This window comes from Ursus arctos, unplaced genomic scaffold (assembly GCF_023065955.2).
Source record: "Ursus arctos isolate Adak ecotype North America unplaced genomic scaffold, UrsArc2.0 scaffold_19, whole genome shotgun sequence".
NCBI classification, from domain to species: Eukaryota; Metazoa; Chordata; class Mammalia; order Carnivora; family Ursidae; genus Ursus; species Ursus arctos.
This window is the reverse complement of record NW_026622863.1, coordinates 50,036,903-50,057,445: the sequence shown is the minus strand read 5'-3', so window position 1 is coordinate 50,057,445 and position 20,543 is coordinate 50,036,903. Positions and strand designations below refer to the sequence as shown.

Here is a 20,543-nt window from a genome sequence, read left to right as displayed (position 1 = left end):
TTCCAGTCCCCAACTCTGCCACTTCCCGGCTGACTCAGTTTCCTCATCTGTACGATGGGGCTGATGAAAGTACCTGTCTCAAAGGGCTGTTGGGTAACGTGCTGAGAACACTGCCTGGCGCAGAGTAAATGCTCAGAAGAATAAATAAATAAAATAAACCATGATTGTGTATCTTTTGTATGAAGCAAGGGTCTCTGGCTATGTCATGGCTGCGTAACCTCGTAGGAAGTGTGGGTATTTGCGGTGTGTGCGTTTTTGTAAGCGTAGTGCGTGTCTGCGTCTTGGTATGTGGTATGTGTCCTTGTGTGTATTTGCGTATGTGAGGTGTGGAGACGATGGGTAATGTGTCTTTGTGACTTTGTCTGAAATGTGTGCATATCTGTAATGTGTCTGTCCCTGTGTTTAGGCCTGTGATGTGTCTTTGTGTCTATGTATCTGATGTGTGTGTCTGTGTGTTTATGTAGAATGCGTATGGCTGAGTGTATTTAGAAATGATGTGTGTCTGTACGTGTGGGTGTGTGGTGTATTTATGTGTGTTTTCGCATGTGATTTGTGTAGCTGTGTACGCATGTGTAATTCTTTGTGTTGTGTCTCTATCCATGTATGTGTTGTGAGTGTCGATGTGTATCTGGGTATGTGACATGTGTCTGTGTGTTCGGGGGAGTCAAGGGTGGGTTTGTGTGAGGGATGCGTATCTTTTATGTACCTGTGAATATGTGTGTTGTGTGTGTGTTCGGGTTTGTGACATACGTGTCTCTCATGCATCTGCTGTGTGTCTGTGTATATTCGTGCATGTGACACGTGCATCTATGGGAGAGTATGTCGTGTGTCTGTGTGTCTGTGTGTGATGCGAGTGTCTGTGTGTCCGTGTATGTGATGCTGGTACCGAGGAGTGTTCTCTGTCGCCCGTTTGTGGAATGTCTGTGTGTTGTGACTGTGTGTGCCTCGGCATGTCGCCGGGGTGTCCGCGTGGATCTTTGTGTGTGGTGTGGCTGTCTGTGTATTCGGGGCTTTACTTTGTGGCATGTGTGGGTCTTTGTGATGCTTTGCTGTTCCTGTGTGACGGGGTGCATCTGTGCCGGGGGCCGGCCTGCCTGTGCGTACCCAGTGCAGCCCGTCGTCCCTGCGTCTTTGTGTGTGACGTGTACGTGTCCCCGTCTGCCGATGGCTGTCCACCTTTGTATGTGATGTGCTTGTCTGTGAGGGTCTCTGCGACGTGTGTCAGGCATGTGCGGGCTGCGTGTGCCTGCCTGACATCTGCATCTCGGCGTGGAGCACACGTGTCCATGCTGGTGGCGTGTCACAGCAGTGTCCGGGCCAGGCACTGTGGGCCCTGCGCCCCCCACAAGGGTCTGCTGGTCCCTGTCTGTCCCTCCTCCTCCCCTCCCTCCTGGCAGCCAATGCTACTGGGGAGCCAGTTGCCATGACGACGCTCCATCCTCCCTCCATCCTCCCTCCTCCCACCCTTCCTCTGACAGGCTCTCTGCTCCCCCAATCCTGGCTGCCCTCGGGGGCGGGGCCCTCATTCTCCCCCCCCATTCTACCCTCTCCCCCCCACCCCAGCAACCCCGGCTCCCCAGCTCCTCTCCTCTGTCCGCCTCTCCATCCCTTCATCTGTCTGTCCCTTCAAAGAGGGGGAGGGGGGTACCTGAGCCAGTAAGCAGCCCCTCCCTCCCCCTGTCCTGCGTCTCCTGCCCCTCTCCTGGGCCGGGGGGAGGCCAGGGTCGCGCGGGTCCCCATGGCTGGGGGCTGAGGGCCCGCCCCCCCCTCCTCCCCAGCCGCCACCACCTCCACCTCCCTTCCATCCTCGACAAGATGCCTGCCCCCGGCGCCCTCATCCTCCTCGCGGCCGTCTCCGCCTCCGGCTGCCTGGCGTCCCCGGCCCACCCCGGTGAGTGTGTCCGGCCATCCGGCTGTCCGGCGGCCCCCACCCCCACCCCGGGCCTGCCCTGGGGTCGGTCCGCGGCGCTCCGGCTCCGTCACCTGCGTGCGCGTCTCCCCGCAGCCGAGCCGGGGCCTGGGGAGCCGCGGGGACGGTGCCTCTGTCAGCAGGGCCTGTGGGAGGAAGGCTGGGGGCTGGGTGGGGAGGGGGTCCGTTTGGGCAACATGTGTGTGTGCACACGCATGTGTGTGTGCAGGTGTGTGCAGGGAGCTGGGAAGGACGGGGCCTCTGGGAGAATTGGGGGCAGAGGGAGGAATACTATTTCTAAGGGGGACACAGCATAGGAGGCTGCCTTTAGCTTTGGGGGAGACCCAGGGCTTGCGGAGTTCCCTTCTCAGGGGCTTGCGCTGGGGACAGAGGACATGTGTGTGCTCTACGAGTCCCTAAAAGAGACAGGCCTCAACCCCCGTAACTAGGGGGTTCCAGCGTGGGGCAAGAATCTTCTCCCCGCCTGCAGTTGGGGGGCTCATCCTCTTGCCCAAATAGGGGGAAATGAGACTGTCCGTTGGAGCGTATTTTAAATTCTGAGAGCTCCAGGCTCCACTATTACACTTCCTTCCCTCAATCCTCACTGGAATTCATCCAAGCCTGCGGTGATGTGATGGGGGGGGGGGGGTCCCAGATTGGGGCGAGAGGAGGGACCCCACCCCCAACCCAACCACCTGAGAAGGCCTCAAACTACAACTCCCACAATGCCCTAGGCCATCCGGCTCCTCTGCCAAGGAGCCCCTGGTTGCAGAGCATTATGGGAGTTGTAGTCAATCTTGGCCAGGATGGGAGGGGCATGGAGTCTGGGGAGTTGAGGGCTTGCAGCCAGGACCCCAGCCCAGTCTTGTGCCCACAGATGGATTCGCCCTGGGCCGGGCCCCTCTGGCTCCTCCCTACGCCGTGGTCCTCATTTCCTGCTCCGGCCTGCTGGCCTTCATCTTTCTCCTCCTCACCTGTCTGTGTTGCAAACGGGGTGATGTCGGCTTCAAGGTGAGGTGCATGCGGGGAGTCAAGTGGGGAGGAAGACTCCAGCGAGGCCTTTAGCCCCCCAACCCAGGTAGTTGGTGGGGGAGAGGGGCAGTAAGTCTGAGAGCACCTTCTGGCCTGAAGTTCTGGCAAGAGGCGGAGTCTTGGGCTGAATATCGGGGGACAGCTATAAGAAAGACGGGGACACACACCGTCGAGAAGGGTGATGGCGTGCTCAGCCCTGTGTTCTCCCACCCCTCACCTCTCCCGGCCCCAGGAGTTTGAGAACCCTGAAGGGGAGGATTGCTCCGGGGAGTATACTCCCCCCGCGGAGGAGACTTCCTCCTCACAGTCGCTGCCTGATGTCTACATTCTCCCGCTGGCTGAGGTCTCCCTGCCGATGCCTGCCCCGCAGCCTTCACACTCAGGTACTCTCCACACCTTGACTAGGATCCCACGGTCCCACGGGACAGGGTGGAAAGCCCTGAGAGTCCTCCCTCAGGGGCCAGGGAGCTGAGGTCCCCCGCAGCCAAGGGGAAACACGGGGGAGGTGGGAGCCACAGAATCCTGGAAGCGGCCTATAGGGAGTCAGAGATCATCGTGGTGGAAGCCGTCGGTTAATCCAAAACCAGATTTGGTGATTCTTGTGGGGCAATCAGTGGTGAGGTCAGCTTCGAGCTCAATCTCAGTGGCAGCCAATGGCAGGCTGAAGTCAAGTCACAGGCTCTTGAAACGCCAAAGGGAAGGATGGATTGGATGCTGGGAACTTACGGGCAGCCAATGAGGAGTCTGAGATCCATCAGGGAATGCTGGGATGGCCAATGAAAAGAGATTGGTATCTGCTTTGACCCCAGTCCGCACTGAGTTGGGGGTAGCGTGGTCAGTGGCATTTGGAAGGGGAGAGAGGCTAAGGGGCCTCCCCCTTTTTGCCCCCCCCCCAGACATGACCACCCCCCTGGGCCTTAGCCGCCAGCACCTCAGCTACTTACAAGAGATTGGGAGTGGCTGGTTTGGGAAGGTGAGTGGGTCTGGGGGTGGGGAGGGAGGGGGGTCCATACAATCCAGGGCTGTGCTCCTGTTCTGTGTCCTTCCCCCCTCCCCCGCTCCCACCACTTCTCATCTGTCCCCTGCCCCTCAGCCCACCCAGCGCCCTCACCTCTGTCCACCTCTCACCTGCTCCCGCCTACCCCATCCCCCCACATCTGTCAGTTAGCGCCTCCCTCCTCACTCCATTGACCACTCTGCCTCGCCACCTGGCTCTCCACGCGTCCGTCTGTCCATCCTTCCATCCGTCCCTGCATCCATCGGACTCTGGGCCCGTGAGTCTCTCACTCTGCATCTGTTGGGGGGGACAAGGGTGATGGGATCTGAAGGGAGAGGCTGGAAAGAAGGGGGAAGCTGGAGCCATGCAGTGGGGTGGAGGTGGCCCTGGGGCTGGGGCTGGGGAGACTGCAGGCACTGACTCCCCGGTCCCCCTTGACCAGGTGATCCTGGGAGAGATTTTCTCCGACTACACCCCAGCCCAGGTGGTGGTGAAGGAGCTGCGAGCCAGCGCGGGGCCCCTGGAGCAGCGAAAGTTCATCTCGGAAGCACAGCCCTACAGGTACCGGGCACGTCTCAGCGGACGTGGGCCCTGGAGGCCCCAAGATACGGGTTCCCAGCTCAGGGAGGTGACCTTAGGGAGCGGGAGGAGTCAAGCGTCAGGTCAAACGTGGTTTGAATCCTGGATCTACTTCTTCCTGGCTGTGCGACTTGATGGACAGAATTTGCCTCTCTGAACCTCAGAATCTTCATCTAGGAAGTGAGTCTGGGAAGCCCATGGAGAGGGCGGCTGAGAGGATGTGAGATTTTGCGTGAAGCCCTGGGTTCATAGTGGTTGTTCCCTTCCTCAGGCCCCTGCTTGCGGGTGAGGAAGGCATCACGGACCGGGGCCCAGAGCTGGCATGCAAAGCGGCCCTGAGTTCGTCACCTCACTTCCCACCCCTACTGGGAAGGCAGGACCCTGTCCCTCCTCTGCTTGGTCTCCCCTCCACTCTAAGGGCTTCTGGTCAAGCACTAGACAAACATTTGCTACGTAAATGCCTATCGAGATAGTAATTGGCCTGTCATGGAAAGGATATTATACAGAGAACCTTTTTCAAAAATTGTAAAAATGGGGTCTACCCTGAGAGATACAGACACTGGACTTTATCACCATCATGCTCCATAGCCTCCCATGGCTCCCTATTGCCTGCAGGACAAAGTCCCACGCCTCTGTACAGCCCACACACCCTGCGAGACCTGCCTCTGTTCCCTTCCTGCCACTGGGCCTCTTGGCCCAGGCATTCCGGCCTCTTCATGGATCCTTTCCCATAACAGTCTCTTTCCTGCCTCAGGACCTTTGTCCTTGCTGTTCCCTCTGTCTAGAATATCATTCCTGGCTCACTCACCCCCAGCTCCAGATAGTGGGCTGCCTTCCCCTCCTCCGGTGTCTGGCCAGAAAGGCCTGCCCTTACACACACACACACACACACACACACACACACACACGCACTCCCACGCAAGGAGGGCCCTGGGATGCTTCATCACACCAATTCGTGTGCTTTCTTCCTAACATGTACTTCATCGGCTTACTTGCTTATTTGCCTGCCTCTCCCGAGGCCCGTGCTGGCAACCGCTAGCCACATATGGCTATTTAAATTTATGTTAACTAAGACGAAATCAAATGAAAAATTCATTTCTTCAGCTACACGCAGCACATTTCAAGTGTTCAGTAGCCACATATGGCCAGTGGCTCCCATGTGAGACAGCTCAGCTCCAGAACATTTCCACCTTCACAGAAGGTTCTGTTGGAGAGCGCGGGACGACACTGGCAGCTCAGGGCGGCGGGGGTGGGCTGCAGGGGGGGGGGGGTCCGTCTGCCCTTTGTAGACGTTTGCTGAGCGAGCCAGCAACCTGGGATCAAGTCCGCACGTTGCCACTGTTACCAGCTGTGTGACCTTGGACCAATCGCTTTACCTCTCTGAGCCTCTATTTCCTCTGGATTTAGGGGGAAACGTCATCTTGCCCAGCGGGGTGGCTGGGAGGGTTGGAGAGCAGAAGTGGCCGGCCTTGGCTCAGAATAGTAGGTGTGCAATACAGCCAAGCATGTTTCCACATCTGCCAACCTAAATCCCACCTTCAGAGCTCCAGCCGTTTGTCAATCCCCAGGACACACTGGGTGCTTTATGACTACTTGGTCTTGTGATTCTTGGGCCAGGCAGGGGTTCGAGGCACAGTTCTCCCAGGTGGAGAAGTGAGCCTGGGCACTGGCCCCACGGCACACCAGTAGCCCCTGCCCCCGGCCAGACGCCAGTGGGACAGTTACTGGCTGGGCTGCAAGCCTGGCGTGTTTTCACCTTCCTACAGACCCCCAGGCTGAGTATCCGGGTAAAATCCTTCATTATGCCCATTTTTATTGAGCCCCTGTCTAGGCACTGGGGACATGACCACCTGAACAGAAAGCCCCAAATTCTTGTCCTAGTGGGGCTCCCCCCCTAGTGGAGGAGATATGTCATAAACAAACGAAGAAGGAAATTGTAAGAAGCAAATGTCAGAGACTGACCCGTGCCAGGAGGCAACAAGGCAGCACGTGACAGAGAGGGGAGCTGTGGAATCCTGGGGGAGGTGGGGCTGGCTGGGAGGGATCGGCCACACAGGTGTGGTGGGAAGCCTGTTCCAGGCAGAGGGGACAGCAGCTGCAAAGGTGGGACGGCAGGAGAGTGTGGGGCAATATGAAAATCAAGCAATATGTTGGCCTGGGAACATAAAAGCAGTAATAATAGCGAGGATCTTCCACTGTGTGGAGGCTCCTCTCTGGTCTCAGTCACTTCCTCTCCACAACCGTCTGAGGGAGTTACTATGACTGTGCCCATTTTACAGCTGGGGAAAATCGAGGCGGGAAGAGGTGAAGTGATTTCTCTGGGGTTACACACCTGCCGAAGGGGGACTTGGGCGGCATGCGGCTGGCTCAGTGGGTGGAGCATGAGACTCTTTTTTTTTTTTTCCTTAAGATTTATTTATTAGAGAGAGAGAGCGAGAGAGAGCATATGAGCGAGGAGGGACAGAGGGAGAGGGAGAGAGAGAGAGAGAATCCCAAGCAGGCTCCATGCACAGCACAGAGCCTTGATGCGAGGCTCCAGCCCGTGACCCTGAGATCTCCACCTGAGCTGAAATCAAGAGTCGGTCGGCTTAACCCACCGAGCCACCCAGGCGCCCCAGAGCATGCGACGCTTGATCTCGGGGTCCTGAGTTCGAGCCCCACTTTGGAGGTAGAGATGATTTAAAAAAAAAAAAGGTGGACTCAGGATTCAACCCTCTGGCCCACCCCCCAGCCTGACTCTTACCCACAGTGTGAGGATAAAGGAGGGGGCTTGAGGGCAGTGAGGTTTCTTGGGGAAATGATGTTGAAGCTGAGGCCTGAGGGATGGGGAGGACTCCGCTGAGTGGAGGGCTCGTTACAGAGTGAAGTGTAAGTGCAAAGGCCTGGCACCTATTCGGGCCCCTGTGAGTCTGGGGAGACACACAGGGCGGGGTGGGGAGAAGCGATGTTGAGAAAGGGCAGGAAAGACCCAGGAGTGAGACTTGCTTTGTCCCCGGGTGCGGGGGAGCCACGGAGGGCTGTGAGCAGGCGCGTGGCATGTCAGAGACAGACTGCAAGGGAGAGACCGGAGGCAGGGAGGCCGGGTGGAGGCTGAGAAGAGAGTCCAGGAGGTGAGGAAGAGGCTCCAGCCAGGCTGTGGGGAGGGAAGGGGCTGAGCTGGGGTGAGGTGAAGAGGAAGGAGGGCAAGGAGGCACCTTCCCCTTGCCAGGGGTCTGACCTGGGAACTGGCAGATAGTCCTGAGATGGGGACCTGGGGAAGGAGGGTGTGTATGGAAGGGGCATGAATGTGGGGGTGTGGCCGGGAGTCAGGAGGTGGAAAAGACCTAGACCAAACGGGTGGAAGCGACATTCTGGTGTGGCGGGGAGGCTGGGGTGGGACAGAGGTCTGCGGCGGTGGGATGGAAGCTCGAGGTTCCTAACCCTGCCGCCTCCCCACCCCCACCCCAGGAGCCTGCAGCACCCCAACGTCCTCCAGTGCCTGGGCGTCTGTGTGGAGACACTTCCCTTCCTGCTGATTATGGAGTTCTGTCAACTGGTGAGGCTCTGCGGAGGGAGGGCAGGGTGGCGGGCTGGACAGGCGGGGGGCTGGGAAGCCTAGGGTCCTGGGAATCTTGGGCAATAGCACGTGCGACGTGCGCTGAAGTTCCTCGAGCGCTTTACTGTAGATGGGCGCTCGCTCAGATGCGCTCAGTGAACTAGCCTGCGAGGTGGGTTCTGTGGTTATGCCCTTCCAAGCGGCAGAGGAAACTGAGGCTCGGAGGGACTGCCCGCCGAGTGCAGAGGCCGCCCGCATCCTCGTCTCGGACAGGCTGGATGGTGGGTCCCTGGAAGAGGGTGGTACTGACCCACCCACCCCTCCCTCCCAGGGGGACCTTAAACGTTACCTCCGGGCCCAGAGGCCCCCTGAGGGCCTGTCCCCTGAGCTGCCCCCTCGAGACCTGCGGACGCTGCAGAGGATGGGCCTGGAGATCGCCCGCGGGCTGGCTCACCTCCACTCCCACAACTACGTGCACAGGTGGCTGCCGGGGGCCGCGGGGAAGAGTGTGTAGGGGGTACTACCTAGGGGAGGGAGGCGAGGCTATGGGGGTGGGAGGTAGGGCCACAGGGAGGGGGCTCAACCAGGGGAGAAAGCCCGAAAGTGGCAGAGTCCGGAGGGGAGGAGTCAGAAGACAGGGAGGAGTCAGGAGAGGGGGAGGAATCGGGAGGGGAGGGGTCACAGAGGAAAGGGGGAGGAGCCGTGGGCTGGGAGGGGTCAGAAGGAGAGGGGGCGGAGTCAGGAGTGGAGGCGGGCGAATCAGGGCAGGGGAAGAGGAGTAACGCAAAGAGAGAAGGGGCGGAGCCTGCACGGTGGGCGGAGTGTAGGCAAGGCGGGCCGTCTGTCCCAGACTGTCCCCTTCTCACCTCACGTCCTTGCCCCGCCCCCAGTGACCTGGCTCTGCGCAACTGCCTGCTGACCTCCGACCTCACCGTGCGCATCGGAGACTATGGGCTAGCCCACAGCAACTATAAGGTGGGGGCTGCCCTCCATCAGGGCGGGGGGCGGGGGAGGACCCCGACCCGCCTGACCGCGCTCGGGCCCGCCCCCCAGGAGGACTACTACCTGACCCCCGAGCGCCTCTGGATCCCGCTGCGCTGGGCGGCGCCCGAGCTCCTTGGGGAGCTGCATGGGACCTTCATGGTGGTGGACCAGAGCCGCGAGAGCAACATCTGGTGAGTCCCCCCCGGGGCCGCGCGGAGCCGAGGGCTGCAAGGAAGCTCCAAGGGTCCCGGGTTCTATGGCCGTGGCAACGGAGGCTGGAGGGGAGGCCCCCAGGCGAAGCAGGGCAGGGCTCTGACCTCTCTCCGCCCTCTGCTCCCCGCAGGTCCCTGGGGGTGACCCTGTGGGAGCTCTTTGAGTTTGGGGCACAGCCCTACCGCCACCTCTCAGACGAGGAGGTCCTCGCCTTCGTGGTCCGCCAGCAGCACGTCAAGCTGGCCCGGCCGAGGCTCAAGCTGCCCTATGCGGACTACTGGTGAGGGCAGGGCCTGACCCCCCCGCTCCGACCCCTGACCTTCCCATCCCACCCCAGGATGTCCCAGAGCCCCTCACCTCTCCGCACAGTACCCGCAATCTCACTCAGCACTCGCCACAACCCCTGGAGTGGAGCGCGGACGGCCCCACACCTTTTGCTGCTTGAAAGCGTCTGCTGCTTGGAAGGGGTGACGCTGAGGCGGGGAGTGGCAGACCTGGTACTTGAACCCTAGTTTCTCCGCTCCTATAAGACCCCCGCTGCTTGCTTGTTTCTGATTCCGGAGCTCACAGCCCAAACAGGAAGGCCACCTAACCATCATTTCCTCACATCTGCCTTGCTGTCTCCCCTCTTCTAGGTCTGCCCCCCCCCCCCCGCCTGCCACCCCATCTCTGTCACACACACACCCCGGGGCTCTGTCCCCTCTCTCTAGATCTCCATCCTCTTCTCTCTCTGAGTCTCTCCCCGCCCTGCCCCCTCCACACACACACTGGGACTCACCTGCCCCTCCTCCCTCTCCCCCAGGTACGATATCCTGCAGTCCTGCTGGCGGCCACCTGCCCAGCGCCCTTCGGCTTCTGATCTCCAACTGCAGCTCACCTACCTGCTCTCTGAGCGTCCCCCTCGGCCCCCGCCCCCGCCCCCCCCCACCCCGAGACGGTCCCTTCCCTTGGCCCTGGCCCCCGCAGCACAGCGCGCCCCGCCCAGGGACCCTGTCCTCACCATTCCCCCTTCTGGATGGCTTCCCTGGGGCTGACCCCGACGATGTGCTCACGGTCACTGAGAGCAGCCGTGGCCTCAACCTTGAGTGCCTGTGGGAGAAGGCGCGGCGGGGGGCTGGCCGCGGTGGGGGGGCGCCCCCTTGGCAGCCGGCGTCCGCGCCCCCAGCCCCCCATGCCAACCCCTCCAACCCTTTCTATGAGGCGCTGTCCACGCCCAGCGTGCTGCCGGTCATCAGCGCCCGCAGCCCCTCAGTGAGCAGCGAGTACTACATCCGTCTCGAGGAGCATGGCTCCCCACCTGAGCCCCTCTTCCCCAATGACTGGGACCCCCTGGACCCAGGAGTGCCTGCCCCCCAGGCCTCCCAGGCGCCATCCGAGGTCCCCCAGCTGGTGTCCGAGACCTGGGCCTCCCCCCTCTTCCCTGCCGCTCGGCCCTTCCCAGCCCAGTCCTCGGCATCAGGCAGCTTCCTCCTGAGCGGCTGGGACCCCGAGGGCCGAGGTGCCGGGGAGACCCTGGCGGGAGACCCTGCCGAGGTGCTGGGGGAGCGGGGGTACCGCCCCGTGGGCAGAAGAGGAGGAGGAGGAGGAGGAGGGCAGCTCCCCGGGGGAGGACAGCAGCAGCCTTGGGGGTGGCCCCAGCCGCCGGGGCCCCCTGCCCTGTCCCCTGTGCAGCCGAGAGGGGGCCTGCTCCTGCCTGCCCCTGGAGCGGGGGGAAGCTGTTGCTGGCTGGGGGGGCCACCCTGCTCTTGGCTGCCCCCATCCCCCAGAGGACGACTCGTCCCTGCGGGCAGAGCGGGGCTCTCTAGCCGACTTGCCCCTGGCCCCCCCCGCCTCGGCCCCCCCCGAGTTTCTGGACCCCCTTATGGGGGCGGCGGCGCCCCAGTACCCCGGGCGGGGGCCACCTCCCGCTCCCCCCCCCCCCGCCGCCACCTCCCCGGGCCCCCGCGGACCCAGCCGTTTCCCCCGACCCTCCCTCGGCCGTGGCCAGTCCCGGTTCAGGCCTGTCGTCTCCGGGCCCCAAGCCGGGGGACAGCGGCTACGAGACCGAGACCCCTTTTTCCCCCGAGGGAGCCTTCCCAGGCGGGGGGGCAGCCGAGGAGGAAGGGGTCCCTCGACCACGGGCTCCCCCCGAGCCCCCCGACCCGGGAGCGCCCCGGCCACCCCCAGACCCGGGTCCCCACCCACTGCCGGGGACTCGGGAGAAGCCAACCTTCGTAGTTCAAGTGAGCACAGAGCAGCTGCTGATGTCCCTGCGGGAGGACGTGACAAGGAACCTCCTGGGGGAGAAGGGGGCAAACCCCCGAGAGACGGGACCCAGGAAGGTGGGGAGAGGCCCCGGGAGCAGAGAGAAAGCCCAGGGCCCGAGCAGGGACCCCACAGTCCTGGGCAGCGGGAAGAAAGCCCCAAGCCCGAACGAGGACCCGAGCCTCCCCATGAACGGGGTGACAGTGTTGGAGAACGGGGGACAGAGAGCCCTGGGCATCGAGGAGAAGGTGGCGGAGAATGGGGGCCCAGGGACCCCAGAGAGAGAAGAGAAAGTGCTGGAGAAAGTGCTGGAGAATGGGGAGGTGACACCCCCAAGGAGGGAGGAGAAAGTGTTGGAGAATGGGGAGCTGAGGTCCCCCGAGAGAGAAGAGAAAGTGCTGGCGAATGGGGGACTGACACCCTCAAAGATCGAGGAGAAGGTGTCAGAGAATGGGGGCCTGAGACTCCCCAGGAACACGGAGAGGCTGCCAGAGACTGGGCCTTGGAAAGCCCCAGGGCCCTGGGAGAAGGCGCCCGAGAGTGGGGTGCCAGCCCCAGAGACCTCGCTGGAGAGAGCCCCCGAGCCCGGCGCAGTGGCCTTGTCCCGGAACGGCGGGGAGACAGCCCCTGGCCCCACTGGCCCAGCCCCCAGGAGCGGGGTGCTGGAACCCGGGACCGAGAGGAGAGCCCCCGAGACTGGGGGGGCACCGAGAGCCCCCGGGGTTGGGAGGCTGGACCTCGGGAGTGGGGGCCGAGCCCCAGTGGGCATGGGGATGGCCCCCGGCGGCGGCCTCGGAAGCGGCGTGGACGCAAAGGCCGGATGGGTAGACAGCACGAGGCCACAGCCGCCCCCACCGCCGCCGTCGGAAGCACAGCCGAGGAGGCCGGAGCCAGCGCCGCAGAGAGCCAGACCGGAGGCGGCCTCCTCCGAGGGAGAGCCCGGGGCCCCAGACAGCAGGGCCGGCGGAGACACAGCACCCAGCACAGACGGGGACCCCCCCAAGCCCGAGAGGAAGGGCCCCGAGATGCCACGACTGTTCCTGGACTTGGGGCCTCCTCAGGGGAACAGCGAGCAGATCAAAGGTGAGCAGATTGCTGGGAGCGGGGCCGCGAGGGTGGGGGCCGAGGCCTGGCTCCTTCCAGGATGTACAGGTGAGCTGAGGATCTCAGGCTCCCAGGGAGCAGACAGGTCAGGCTGGCCGTAATGAGGGCAGACCCCGGGGCCGCACCGCCTGGGCTCAGATCCTGGCTCTGCCCCCTCTCTAGCTCTGTGGCCCCTGACAAATGACCTTACTTCTCTGTGCCTCAGTTTCCCACCAAAAATGGATGATGAGGATAGCACCTATAGGGCCAAGAGGCTTCAGAATGTTAGGACCTCTGAAGATTCTAGCCCAGCCTGGTACGCTGAGCGCCTGCTTTCATTGCAATTCCCTTAGGCCCAGGGTCTCCAACTCAGATGCCCCCGGGGGGCCAGACAGTATTGGGAAATGAAGGAAGCCCTCTGGGAGAGGAGTGGGGTGGGGGGAGCTGGGGAAGGAAATGCGGCCACTTTTCAGCTCCCGTCGGGAATGCCCACCTGGCGTTGCCAGGTGTGCTGCTTTTCCCTTTTAAGCCAGAGTTCTGCGTGTTTTAATATTTGGAGCCGATTCACACGAACCTTCTGTGTGTGCCGGGCCCCGAGGTGCCCAAAGCCGGGACCCAGGGAGCTCCAGACTCTGCCCTGCACCCCCCCCCCATGGTATTGGTGATTGATTTAAAAGAAGGATGAATGGCCCTGTTTAGAGCTGGGCATAGGGACTGTGGCTCCACCCGAATCACCCAGAGGCCTGATTTCCTTAAATAGTGCTATGAAAGTTCTAAATGGGCCCTGGTTTATATTAGCAATCTCACAGCCACCCTGGGGGAAAGGTATCATCTGTTTACTAGAGGAGCCTGCGGCTCAGGAGGGAAAGGTCAGGAAGAGGGCTGGGCACAGAACAGTATCACTTCCTTGCGATTGTTGTGGGGAATTCACAACCAGCTGTGTCAGGAAAGGCCCCAGACAGCATGAATATGTCAGGGGTGGAGCCTCTAAGATGCCTCAGAGGATTGGCGGTGAGGGGGTAGCAGGGAGGGTGTTGCTGGGTGGGAAGATGCTGGGAATAGCCTGCTTTAAAAAAAAAAAGTGCACGAACTCCTACTCATCCTTCAAGACCCCACTCAAATTTCCCCTTCCCTGGGAAGCCTTCCTGATTTCCAAAGGCTCTCACCCTGTCCTCCCTGAGAGCTCCCCCACAGCCCCCAACCCCATTGCCCTGAGATGGATGGCTAAGGAAGGCCTCAAGGAGGTGACTTTTGAGCAGATGTGAAGGAAGTAAGCTGGGTGGACATCTGGGGGAAGGATGTTTCGGGTGGAGGGCACTGAGATGGGCACTAACTTGGCATGCTCGGGGAAAAGCAGGCCAGTGAAGCTGGAATGGAGTGAACGAAGGGAGGAGAGTGACCCAGTCTACATCCAATCTTTCTCCCTGCTCTGCACTGACTCTCCTGTTCTCCCCACGATTGCCCCCCACAGGGCCCGTCACACCATTTACTTATGTACTAATGGAGGGATGAGTGGCTTCTGTTCATTTCCTAGAGGGGAGACAGAGGCTCAGAGAAGTGGCTCTGCTTGCCCCAGGGCACACAGCAAGCCCACAGGGTAGGCTTGGGATTTGAAGCCAGGTTTCCTCCTCCAGGGACCTGGAGTCCTTACGTTCCAGCAGGCTGAGATCAGGGAGTCTTAGGGCAGGGGAAAGAACCTGGAGATGGTTAGACACCCCAATTGTGTCTGGCAATTGAGGGCCAGGGAGGGAAAGTATCTTGGACAACATCAGATAGCAGGGAACGTTCATTCAATAATCCCACCAATATTGCCTGAGCACTTCTGTGAGATGGGGATGCAGCCAAAATGAGCCCAAGTCAAGTCTGTTCTGTGGCAAGGCAAACATGAATCACATGACCACAGAAATACAGTTACATGCTGAGCTCATCTGCTTGGAGGGAGCGGTGCTTGGTGCTATGGGGTGTAGAGCGGGTGGCCTTGCCTGACCTTATGGGAGAACTCTGAAGGCTTGAAAGCCCAGATCAGAGGTAAGGGATGAATAGGACTTGAATTAGAAAAGGAACTTCCAGGCAGAAGGAACAGCCTATGCAAAGGCTCAGAGGTGGGAGGAATAGGGAGGTGGCCCAAGTGGCTGGCTGGAGGTCAAGTTGGAGTGAGGTGAGGAACAGAGCCCTGGGAGGTCAGCAGGGCCAGGGCACTTGGATGGCGGAGAGAAGTTGGGGCTTTGTGATGTGGACACTGGGGAGTCGTGGAGAGGGTTAACCTCTGGAGTAGGGGGAAGATCTCTCCTACTCTGCGTGGAGAAAGGCCCCAGAGCAGCCCTTTGGTTCACAAGAGGGGAAACTGAGGAGGCCCACATTGTGGCCTGAGATTACCTGAGGACACACAGCGGGGCAGGAGGGTTTGCCTCAGTTTCCCCGGAAGCAGGGGCTCACCGGGTCTCTCCCCTCGCAGCCAAGCTCTCGCGGCTCTCTCTGGCGCTGCCGCCGCTCACGCTCACGCCATTCCCGGGGCCGGGCCCGCGGCGACCCCCGTGGGAGGGCGCGGACGCCGGGGCGGCTGGCGGGGAGGCCGGCGGGGCGGGGGCGCCGGGGCCGGCGGAGGAGGACGGGGAGGACGAGGACGAGGACGAGGAGGAGGACGAGGAGGCGGCGGCGGCGGGCGCGGCGGCGGGGCCGCGGGGCCCCGGGAGGGCGCGGGCAGCCCCGGTGCCCGTCGTGGTGAGCAGCGCCGACGCGGACGCGGCCCGCCCATTGCGGGGGCTGCTCAAGTCTCCGCGCGGGGCCGACGAGCCCGAGGACAGCGAGCTGGAGAGGAAGCGCAAGATGGTCTCCTTCCACGGGGACGTGACCGTCTACCTCTTCGACCAGGTGCGCGGCCCGGGGTGGGGCGGGGCCCGGGGAGGGAGGGGCCAGCCGGTGGGGGCGGGGCTGGGGAGAGCGTGGTCGGGGGAACAGGGCAGGGCCTGGAGGCCTTGTGTGGGGGCGGTGTCTGGGAATGGGGCGGGGCCTGGAGTGAGGGGTAGGGTGAGGCCTGTGGAAGGGCTCTGGAGGGCCAGGGTTGTGGGGCTGGAGGGTGGGAATGGATCTGGAAGGACGGCGGGGAAGATACCTGGTAGTCAGGGAGGAGCTCGGAGAGGCTAGGGGGAGAGTGCTGAGAAGATTGGGGCGTGGCCTAGATGGCGGGGGCGGGGCCGGGGCCAAGTGAAGTTTGGGGCGGGGTCTGTCGACCAGCGCTGTGGTGGTAGAGGCTAAGGGGCCGGCTCAGGATGAAGCGGATTTTACCCACTAGGGGCGGGCCCTGGCGAGGCTGCAGGTACGGTTTAAGAGATGCGGCTTGTAGTGTTAAGATACTAAGTGCAGGAGCGGGTTCAGAGACAGACAGAGCTAATGGACTGCGGCGGGGTTTAGACAGATGAGTCGAGGATTGTGTGAAGAGTAACTAGGGCTGAGAGGATAGTGTTGAAAAGGAAAAGGAAGGGCGGGATGATGCTTGTGGACTGGGGCCTAGATGGGTGTGGATGGGTCTAGATGAAGCTGGAACGGGGCACACCGGGCTGAGGTCCTGAGATGAGAGTCGTGAACAGGGGGGCCTGGGCCACTGAAGCAAAGGCGGGGTTTGGAGGGCTGGGGCGGGTCCACTTCAGAGGGCGGAGTTTAGGGGCTGGAGGAGGGTCGGGATGCGCAGGATGGGGTAGGGGTTTGGAGGACCAGACAGGAGTAGGTAGTTCTGCGCCCCGAACTTGGACGCCTGCGGCCGAGATATCGGAAGGAATTAGGGGTTATGGAGACAAGGCGGGATTTATGGAGATGGTATTGGGTTAAGGGGCTCCCAAAGAAGCGTCGCGTTAAGCAGCAAGGAGAGAATTCCTGCTGTGGGGGTCTTAGCTGTGGGCGGGACTCCGCGGTCGGGGGAGGAGCCTCGGGCGGGGTGGGGTTAAGGCTGACCTGAGGTTTCGAAGGGAGATCAGGGGCTCCAGCCACCTTTCAGAGACTGCGATTGTAAATTGGGATACCTGAAACCCCAGAAGTGTTAGCGGGCTTTGTTGCTCGTTGGGAATACAGTGGGTGGGATGTGACGGTTCGCCCCCTAATCCACCTCCACAGGAGACGCCAACCAACGAGCTGAGCGTCCAGGGCCCCCCCGAGGGGGACACGGACCCGTCAACGCCCCCAGCGCCCCCGACGCCTCCCCACCCCGCCACCCCCGGAGATGGGTTTCCCAGCAACGACAGCGGCTTTGGTGAGGGGCTGGACGGGGCCTGGAGCGGGACAGAGCTGAGGCGGGGTCTGGAGGGGGACAGAGCTGACGCGGGACCTGGAAGCTGGACGGAGCTGGAGCTGGGGTCTGGAGGCGGGACAGAGCTAGGGCGGGACCTGGAAGTGGGGCGGAGCTGGGGCGGGGTCTGGAGGCGGGGTCTGGAGGCGGGGTCTGGAGGCGGGGCAGAGTTGAGGCGGGGCCCACGGTGTAGACAGCTGGAGACAGGCGCCTGCGAAGGGGCGGGGTTGGACCGCTGGAGCTGAAGGTAAGCGGCTCCAGAAGTGTCTGGAGGGTCTGACCGCGACCTCTCCTTCCTCACTGCCCCCTCCCCTCCACTAGGAGGCAGTTTCGAATGGGCGGAGGATTTCCCCCTCCTCCCCCCGCCAGGCCCCCCCCTGTGCTTCTCCCGCTTCTCCGTCTCGCCTGCGCTGGAGACCCCGGGGCCCCCCGCCCGGGCCCCCGACGCCCGACCCGCAGGTACAGTGCTTCAGACCCTCGGGCCTGCCCCCACTTCTGCCTGTTTCTCTGTCCCCATCTGTGTCCCCACTTTCTTGTCCCCATCCTTGAATTTCCCTGCCTCTCCTCAGTCTCTCCCCCTTCCCTTCTCAGTCGACCCTGGCTGCTTGGCATTGAAACCCCACCCAACTCTGGAACCAGCTCAGACCAGACAGTGTCCGACAGATAGACCAGGGCAGTCACGCCCCTTCCCTGGGCCTCAGTTTCCCCTTCTGTAAGGATTCTCTCAGAGTCTTGCCCATTTTTGCCCCGTCTCTGGCCTGGCACTTGTCAGGTCCTTATCCCACATCCGTTTGGGGGCACAGGCTGATCAGAGGCCGACAAGGGTTGAGAAAACCAGTGAGCTCAGAGCTGTTTAGTTGAACCAGAGCAGAGAGAACATGGTCAGGGAGTCCACAGCAAAAACAACAACGGCATGACTAGTAATAGTAACAGTCACTTACAGAGGGCCCTACATTGTGCTTGCCCATCTGAACCCCGAGAATCCTGCTGCGACTCGGGCTCTCTGCTGCCTCCTGCTGCCGCTCCAGAGAATACCCCTGGATGCGGAGCTTGAGCGGGGCTGGGCGGGCACAGGTGTTCCCAGAGGATAGAGCTGAGAAGGTGGAAGGTTCCATGCGCCCCTTTCAGGGAGGGTTGCATTCCTGCCCCCCCCAAATCGTGTCCGAGTCCAGTTGTTGGCCCTGCCCCTCCTCGGCTCTGTGACCTAGAGCAAGACACTTTCCCTCTCTGTGCCCCAGTGTCCTCATCTGTAGAATGGGGATGATCACAGGATCTAACTTATAAATGATTCTTGAGGGGATTGAATAGTTTCACCCTGCGCACGCGCACACGCGCACACACACACACGCAGCCTGGTCAGGCGCAGTGGACTCTAACTGGTAGCTCTTACGGCGCTTGATGAAATAGGTATTCAGTGAGCACTGGCTAAGTGCAGGTGCTGTGCTGGGCACGGGCGATTCTGTGCTAAGCAAGATCCATGAGCCCCAGCCCACCCTGTCCCCCCCACAGACACTGACCCACAGTCTCGCAGTAAGTAGGTGCAAACCCAGGGCTGCTGGAGAAGCAGATGCCGAGGGGAAAGGGCTTCGTCTGTTTGGCAGTGCCACTTCATCAGGTACTTGAAGGGCTGGTCGTGAACTAGGTGAAGGGGACGGGGACGGGGACGGCGTGCTAGCAGACGGGAACAGCTTGCACAAGCCCTGAGGCAGGAGAGAACTTGGCCTGTTCAGGGAACAGAAGGGAGGCGGGTGCGTCTGGGGGTTACTTGAGGAGTGGGGGGGATGGAGGGGGGAAGGGGGTGGACCATGTAGGGCTTGAGGGTGAAGAGAGGGACTTTGTCCTGGGGACACTAGGGAGCCGTGGGCCAGCTGTGACCAGGGGAAGGGCAGCAGCCACTGCTGGTGTAGGAGTCCGACTGGAGGCTGGGAGGCTGGACGGGAGGCTGGCGCCAGCATCCAGGACGGAGAGGAGAGTACAGACGGGGTTCGGGGCAGGAAGGACAGGGCCGAGGGCAGACTCTTCACTTGGCTCTGTCCTCAGATTCCACTTCAAATGTCATTTCCTCCCAGAGGTCTTCTCTGAGGCCCGCGTGAGGACAGGGAGGGGTGGGTTCCAGGGCATGGGGATGCTGCCAAGTGGTGAGTCAGGGCCGAGGCCAGCAGGGCCAGCTTGCCAAGATGACTTCACCTGCAATCACTAGGAGAGGAGAGGGAGGGCCCCATCGTGCAAAACCCCAAATCCCTTCACTCCGCGGCAGACTCCTGCTACAGCCGGGCAGGGAAGCTGGTGAGCCTTTCTGTCTCCCACGACCCTGGCGCCCACTGTGTGGCCCACGGTGAGATCCTCCAGCCCACAGACCTTGGTTTTCTGGATCTGTGGAATGGGTGGGGGCTTCTCTTCCACTGGGATAGGAGGGGTCATGGGGCAGTTTGGTGGGAGGGCGCTTTGTGCCAGGCCCTGTGCTGGACGCTGGGGATGCAGCAGTGACCAAACACAGTCCTGTCCTCCCTGAGCTTACGTTCTAGAGAGGCAAGTGGACAGGAAGCTGGCAGACGGTGACTGGGATTGTCCCAGGGAAGAAGCATGAAGAAGAGCCATAGTGCAATGAGACAGAATGACTGGGACTGGGAGTGGGAGCGTGAGGGGGTGACTCCTTGACTGAGAAGGGCCGGGGAAGGCCTCTGACGAGGGGGGCTGCCTTACACGGGAAGGACTAAGGAAAGGGCTTTCCAGGTGGTTGGAATCGCCATGCAAAGGCCCTGGGGTAGGACTGTGCTAGGAACCAAGGAGGAATAGCAAGGAGGCCAGTGTGGCCAGAGGGGAAGGAGTGAGGGGGATGGGGGCAGGTGAGCACAGAAATGGGACAGAGCAGATCATGTGGGCCCCTGTGGGCCCCGGTGAGGGCTTTGCTTTCACTCCGAGAGAGACAGAAGCCATGAGCCTGTCTGCCCAGTAATTCACTTCCTCTGTCCTCAGGCCCCGTGGAGAACTGACTCCCAGACGACCCCACCCCCCTGCACCCCTAGAAGAGGGGTTGAGAGTAGAATCCTCTGTGGACGACGGAGCCACTGCCACCACCACAGACACCGCCTCTGGGGAGGCTCCTGAGGCTGGGCCCTCCCCCTCCCCCACCATGTGCCAAACGGGAGGCCCTGGCCCCCCACCCCCTAGCCCCCCGGAAGGCTCCCCTGAGCCCCCCGACCCCCTCGGTGCCAAATGAGGCAGGAAGCCCCTCATCCCTCCCTGGAGAGCCGCCTTTCTTGGAACTGAACTGAACTCTTTCGGGCCTGGAGCCCCTCGGCACAGCGGAGGCCCCTCCTCACCCACTCCTGGCCCCAGAGAGGGGCTGCAGGCTTCGGGGACCTGGACCCCCCATCTCGCGTCTCCCCTCCCCGCCCCAGCCCGGCCCCTGGAGGGGCCTCTGGTTCAAACCTTCGCGTGGCATTTTCACATTATTTAAATAAGACAAAAACAACTTTTTGGAGGAATGCGGGGCTTGTGTATGTTTCGGGGCAAAGAGGGGAGGGTCCGGAAGAAGTCGCCGTCCCCCGCCCACTTCACAGATGGGAACATCGAGGCTCAGGAAGGCGGAAGCGCCGCGCAGTGGTGAGGCCACAGCGTTGCTTCTCTGGCTGCCCGCTCCGTCGGCGCTGGCAGCACTGACTTGGGCTGAGGCCGCAGGGCATGG

The 20,543-nt window shown here is 61.7% G+C and overlaps 1 protein-coding gene across 1 annotated transcript; it reads left to right on the top strand.

Moving 5' to 3' along the window:
- The first annotated feature begins 1,815 nt into the window (after positions 1 to 1,815).
- LMTK3 (lemur tyrosine kinase 3) lies at positions 1,816 to 20,334 on the top strand. Its single transcript, XM_026481916.4, is given in 18 exon segments — positions 1,816 to 1,891; positions 2,787 to 2,920; positions 3,174 to 3,324; positions 3,838 to 3,914; positions 4,381 to 4,499; positions 7,965 to 8,052; positions 8,384 to 8,532; positions 8,943 to 9,027; positions 9,106 to 9,227; positions 9,380 to 9,529; positions 10,052 to 10,166; positions 10,168 to 10,797; positions 10,799 to 11,158; positions 11,160 to 12,576; positions 15,032 to 15,447; positions 16,684 to 16,819; positions 17,177 to 17,314; positions 19,832 to 20,334. Coding segments are annotated over 18 exon segments (4,380 nt in total). The 3' UTR covers positions 19,849 to 20,334.
- The last annotated feature ends 209 nt before the right edge of the window (positions 20,335 to 20,543 follow it).